The 6,785-nt window shown below is 44.8% G+C and overlaps 1 protein-coding gene across 2 annotated transcripts in view; it reads left to right on the top strand.

The window, feature by feature from the left end:
- The first annotated feature begins 6,443 nt into the window (after positions 1 to 6,443).
- The window catches only part of LOC123163795 (protein-L-isoaspartate O-methyltransferase-like), a 3,375-nt gene continuing 3,033 nt past the window's right edge, over positions 6,444 to 6,785 (top strand). The window contains exon 1 of one of the 2 annotated variants that reach the window (XM_044581178.1): positions 6,444 to 6,694. In XM_044581178.1, coding sequence (XP_044437113.1) covers positions 6,512 to 6,694 — 183 coding nt within the window. In that variant the 5' untranslated portion in view covers positions 6,444 to 6,511. Of the gene's footprint in view, positions 6,737 to 6,785 lie in introns of both variants that reach the window. The other variant, XM_044581177.1, reaches the window with a different exon arrangement.

Raw genomic sequence — 6,785 nt, 5'->3', positions numbered from 1 at the left:
TCCGAAGACAAGACATTCGTTGCTAAGAATGGATCCTTTCTAGAGAAGGAGTTTCTCTCGAAAGAAGTGAGTGGGAGGAAAGTAGAACTTGATGAGGTAATTGTACCTACTCCCTAATTGGAAAGTAGTTCATCACAGAAATCTGTTCCTGTGACTCTTACACCAATTAGTGTGGAAGCTAATGATGATGATCATGTAACTTCAGATCAAGTTACTACCGAACCTTGTAGGTCAACCAGAGTGAGATCCTCACCAGAGTGGTATGGTAATCCTGTTCTGGAACTCATGTTACTAGACCATGACGAACCTGCGAACTATGAGGAAGCGATGATGAGCCCAGATTCCGTGAAATGGCTTGAGGCCATGAAATCTGAGATAGGATCCATGTATGAGAACAAAGTGTGGACTTTGGTTGACTTGCCCGATGATCGGCAAGCCATTGAGAATAAATGGATCTACAAGAGGAAGACGGACGCTGATAGTAGTGTTACTATCTACAAAGCTTGAATTGTCGCAAAATGTTTTCCAAAATTTCAAGGTGTTGACTACGATGAGATTTTCTCACTCGTATCGATGCTTAAAAGTCTGTCCGAATCAAGTTAGCAGTTGCCGCATTTTATGAAATCTGCAAATGGATGTCAAAACTGCATTCCTTAATGGATTTATTAAAGAAGAGTTGTATATGATACAACCAGAAGGTTTTGTCAATCCTAAAGGTGCTAACAAAATGTGCAAACTCCAGCGATCCATCTATGGACTGGTGCAAGCATCTCAGAGTTGGAATATACGCTTTGATGAGTTGATCAAAGCATATAGTTTTGTACAGACTTGCGGTGAAGCCTGTATTTACAAGAAAGTGAGTGGGAGCACTACAACATTTCTGATAAGTATACGTGAATGACATATTGTTGATCGAAAATAATGTAGAATTTTCTGGAAAGCATAAAGGAGTATTTGAAAGGAGTTTTTTCAAAGAAAGACCTCGGTTAAGCTGCTTACATATTGAGCATCAAGATATATAGAGATAGATCAAGACGCTTGATAAGTTTTTTCAATGAGTACATACCTTGACAAGATTTTGAAGTAGTTCAAAATGGAACAGTCAAAGAAAGAGTTCTTGCCTGTGTTACAAGGTGTGAAATTGAGTAAGACTCAAAACCCGACCACGACAGAAGATAGAAAGAGAATGAAAGTCATTCCCTATGCCTCAGCCATAGGATCTATAAAGTATGTCATGTTGTGTACCAGATCTATTGTATACCCTACACTGAGTTTAGCAAGGAAGTACAATAGTGATCTAGGAGTAGATCATTGGACAGCGGTCAAAATTACCCTTAGTGGAATAAGGATACGTTTCTCGATTATGGAGGTGACAAAAGGTTCGTCGTAAAGGGTTACGTCGATGCAAGTTTTGACACTGATCCAGATGACTTTAAGTCTCAATCTAGATACATATTGAAAGTGGGAGCAATTAGCTAGAGTAGCTCCGTGTAGAGCATTGTTGACATAGAAATTTGCAAAATACATACGGATCTGAATGTGGCAGACCCGTTGACTAAACTTCTCTCACAAGCAAAACATGATCACACCTTAGTACTCTTTGAGTGTTGATCACACAGCGATGTGAACTAGATTATTGACTCTAGTAAATCCTTTGGGTGTTGGTCACATGACGATGTGAACTATGGGTGTTAATCACATGGTGATGTGAACTATTGGTGTTAAATCACATGGCTATGTGAACTAGATTATTGACTCTAGTGCAAGTGGGAGACTGAAGGAAATATGCTCTAGAGGCAATAATAAAGTTATTATTTATTTCCTTATTTCATGATAAATGTTTATTATTCATGCTAGAATTGTATTAACCGGAAACTTAGTACATGTGTGAATACATAGACAAACAGAGTGTCACTAGTATGCCTCTACTTGACTAGCTCGTTGAATCAAAGATGGTTAAGTTTCCTAGCCATAGACATGAGTTGTCATTTGATTAACGGGATCACATCATTAAAGAATGATGTGATCGACTTGACCCATTCCGTTAGCTTAGCATTTGACCGTTTAGTATATTGTTATTGCTTTCTTCATGACTTATACATGTTCCTATGACTATGAGATTATGCAACTCCCGAATACCGGAGGAACACTTTGTGTGCTACCAAATGTCACAACGTAACTGGGTGATTATAAAGGTGCTCTACAGGTGTCTCCGATGGTACTTGTTGAGTTGGCATAGATCAAGATTAGGATTTGTCACTCCGATTGTCGGAGTGGTATCTCTGGGCCCTCTCGGTAATGCACATCACTATAAGCCTTGCAAGCATTGTAACTAATGAGTTAGTTGAGGGATGATGTATTCCGGAACGAGTAAAGAGACTTGCCGGTAACGAGATTGAACTAGGTATTGAGATACTGACGATCGAATCTCGAGCAAGTAACATACCGATGACAAAGGGAACAACGTATGTTGTTATGCGGTTTGACCGATAAAGATCTTCGTAGAATATGTAGGAGCCAATATGAGCATCTAGGTTCCGCTATTGGTTATTGACCGGAGACGTGTCTCGGTCACGTCTACATAGTTCTCGAACCTGTAGGGTCCGCACGCTTAACATTCGGTGATGATTTGTATTATGAGTTTATGTGTTTTGATGTACCGAAGGTAGTTCGGAGTCCCGGATGAGATCGGGGACATGACGAGGAGTCTCGAAATGGTCGAGACGTAAAGATCGATATATTGGACGACTATATTCGGACATCGAAAAGGTTCCGAATGATTCGGGTATTTTTCGGAGTACCGGAGAGTTACAGGAATTCGTATTGGGCCTTTATGCGCCATACGGGAATGGAGAGAAAGGCCCCAAAGGGTGGCCGCACCCCTCCCCATGGACTGGTCCGAATTGGACTAGGGAGGGGGGCGCCCCTTCCTTCCTTCTCCTTCTCCCTTCCCTTTTTCCTATTCCAAGTGGGAGGTGGAATCCTACTAGGACTAGGGAGTCCTAGTAGGACTCCACACTTGGGCGCGCCCTATGAGGGCCAGCCTCCTCCTCCCTCCATCCTTTATATACGTGGCCAGGGAGCACCCCATAGACACAACAATTGATCTCTTGATCTCTTAGCCGTGTGCGGTGCCCCCCTCCACCATATTCCACCTCGATCATATCGTAGCGGTGCTTAGGTGAAGCCCTGCGTCGGTAGCAACATCATCACCGTTATCACGCCGTCGTGCTGATGGAACTCTCCCTCGAAGCTCTGCTGGATCGGAGTTCGTGGGACGTCATCGAGCTGAACGTGTGCTGAACTCGGAGGTGCCGTACGTTCGGTACTTGGATCGGTCGGATCGTGAAGACGTACGAATACATCAACCGCGTTGTGCTAACGCTTCCGCTTTCAGTCTAGGAGGGTACGTGGACACACTCTCCCCTCTCGTTGCTATGCATCACCATGATCTTGCGTGTGCATAGGATTTTTTTTGAAATTACTACGTTCCCCAACAATTAAAGACTTATAGGTTAAGGAACTAATGTGTTTGTGAGTGTACACAGGTCTATAAGTCTATGAGGAGTTTGATATTTACAGAGAAAGTCGACCCCTAAAAATGAATATCTTCGACTGAAGACTTTGGATTTCTGAAGACTTTGAAGGTGAAAAAATTGGTGTGACCATGAAGACTTGATATTCATGCGAGGAACATGAAGCGTGAAGACTTTTGTTTTCGTAGTTTCATTTTCTCTTTCTTGAGTCATAGGAAACACCGTACTGTTAAAGGGGGTCGAGGAAATACTAAGGAAATTTTTCCAAGTGATGCTCATCTCAAAATCCTACACCTACCAATCCTTTCGAGTGAAGCCATTGGAAATCTCATGCAGTTCAGTCAATTTCTTCAGTGACAGAGACGAAGTTCTTCTGGTCTCTGAGGAATTTGTTCTGACTGAGGAGTTAGGATTCACCAGTGCGGATTGCCTACAAGTGAGGAACATGATAGTCCTGAGGAATTTGATAGTCAAATTTCCGACCGTTGCTGTGCTACGCGCCAGCTGTCCCAAAATATCTACCCACCTAGCGGTCATATCATTGAAGGGCATTTATGTCTTATCATGTCGGGCTGCTCCCTAGGCTATAAATAGCCGCCCCCTACAACCACTAGCTGGTTGGCTGCTCCAAGAGAAACTGACACTTGTCATTTGAGAGCATCCCATCCTCCGAGGACTTTGAGCGAAAATCATCAAGTGGGGAAAACCCAAACCCAAACACCTACAAAACCCAAAGTGATTGAGCATAACTGAAGAGATTGATCCTGCGTGGATCCAACGCTTGTTACCTTTGAAGACTGTGCATCTTCCAGACGGTTAGGCGTCATGGTCTGAGCATCCAAGAGGAAATTGTGGATCGCCGAGTGACTAAGTTTGTGAAGGTTTGGAAGTCACCTGAAGACTTACCACGAGTGATTGGGTGAGGTCTGTGTGACCTTAGCTCAAGGAGAATACGGCGAGGACTGTTTGTCCTCAGGTTTAAATACCTAGCCGCTCCAACCAGACGTACAACTGTCACAGCAGTTGGAACTGGTCTACCAAATCATTATCTTCACCAAGCCGACTGGTTCTATTTCCTCAACTCTTTTATTTCCTCATTACTGTGTTGAGTGCTTGTTCATATCTGTTTGAAGACTTTGACTGAAGACTTTCTCAATTTCCTCAGTTCAATTTCTTTAGTCTATTTGTCTTCATCCTGTTTTATCCTGTGCTTACGTTTTCTGTACTCTGTGCGTGTTTACATTTCATCATGATGACCATGCTTATGTTCTGTTATGTTTGCATCTGAGTACTTATTCCACTGGAAGTAGTTCTTTGCTTAGGAATTTCCTCACCCTGAAATTCCTCAGTGAAGAATTCATAAAAATCGCCTATTCACCCCCCCTCTAGTCGACTTAACGCACTTTCAATTAGTGGGAGAACTACACATGCCAGAAACGACCAAAAGACAAGCAGTTCTGGTCAACCCCGGGAGGATGAGGCAACAGTGGGGGCGCTTAAATCGTGATTGATAGGAAATTAGAGCGCTAGACCCCGAGGGAAGGACGAGGAGCACCGAAAACACAATGACGATTCAACCCGGCAATGGTTAACCGTTACCTGCAGTGGAGTGGGTAATTACTCTATTAGGGGACAATGATGGGCCAGTTTAAATGCCCATGGGGAAGATGTTGAGTCAAATACGTTACCCAGCACGTAATATGGTGACGGGGATGGGATAGCACTACCGTACCCGTTACCCGCCTTACCCGTGAAGGTCTTACATGTGATCCCTAAATCAACAAACTTCGGGCAATTCTTGTAGATACCCACCCAAATTTCTACCCATCCCCGCCATTTGGCCGAAACTGCCCAAAGAAAACCCTGACCTAGCCACAACATACACCCCAAAAGGCCTCACATGTTGTTTATTGGGCTAAAATAATGTTTTTTCTAATGTAATGTCGCTGAATGTTTCTACTGATTGAGGGCATGGGTTTCCCTGGAGGGCTGAAAAACCCGACTGGACGGGGATGCAAAATTTATTATTCCCGTGGGAGGGGACGGGGACGGGGATGGGAGTCCAATACCCGCCCAAGTAATCCCCATTGCCAGCTTGAACGACGAGGTCGTGAGCATGCGCCAGTTGAGGACAACCAAGGGGAGGCAGAGTGCCAGATTCGACAGCAATACAAAAGGATTCTACCAAGGAACGACCGAATGTATGAGGGGAGGCATTGCCACCATGCGACGAGGAACAACTGCCAAATTTGAGGGTCACAACCGAGGGAAGAATGGTTGGAATATTCGACGACGCAGCGGTCAAATTTGAACCGACGACCAAGGGGACACGAATAGGCACGCCATCGACCATGAGGGCAGTGAGTGGACTGGAGCACCAACATGGACGAGAGCACCGCGATAAGGCCGGCCATGGACACCGATGGCGATGAGGAGAAGAGGACGCGAGAGTATAGGGATTGCTTTCTAGGTGGATGTGTGGTGCAGCGGCCTCGCCGCCGCCGTTAGCCATGTTGGCTTAGCCCAACGGTGGTGGAGAGGGGGGGAAAGGAGCGGGTGGCCAGGATTTGTTGGTGTGGAGCAGAAATAACTCTTTTTTAAAACAAAAGCTCAGGAAAAATATGACATGCTGAAAACGCAGGTACGGATATGCATGTGCGTGGAAATATTTTTCCGCAAAAAAAATATTTTGAAAAAGTTTATTGCAGTATGCAAGATGTGGGATTGAGGAATTTTTGTCCTAGGGAATGGAAATTCAAGCAAATTTGTTTTTTAGGCGTTCTTTTTTCCTCGGACGACCTTATTATGGCCTATGCAGTGTCGTCACGGGCCCATATAAGCCGAAAGTCATGGGGCCATTCCAGCCCAATCATTCGCCAAGCCAAGCCGTGAGATAGAAGAGATGAGCAAGAATTTCTCAAAAAAAAAAAGATGAGCAATATTATTCTTAAATAAAAAAGAAAAAAGAAGAAGAGATGAGCAAGAGGCGAGCCGTCCTGTTGTTACGGGAAAGATTCCGGTCCTGTTTCCTGGCGCACCGCGGCGACCGGCCGACGAGCATCCACCGCCTCCAAGCCGCCTCTCCTCACTGCAGCAGCGTAGCGACTTCTTCCTCCAGCTGCAGAGCCTCTCCGCATCAAGAGTTCCTTGCCATGGAGGTACTCCGCTCCATCTTCTCCTGTTTCTCCTCGCCCCGCTCCGTAAGTTCTTCCTGGAATCGTCTGATTGCGCTGTAGCTGGCTGGTTAGT

The sequence above is a fragment of the Triticum aestivum genome, chromosome 7D (assembly GCF_018294505.1).
Source record: "Triticum aestivum cultivar Chinese Spring chromosome 7D, IWGSC CS RefSeq v2.1, whole genome shotgun sequence".
Taxonomy (NCBI): domain Eukaryota; kingdom Viridiplantae; phylum Streptophyta; class Magnoliopsida; order Poales; family Poaceae; genus Triticum; species Triticum aestivum.
This window is presented reverse-complemented; position numbering and strand designations above follow the sequence as displayed.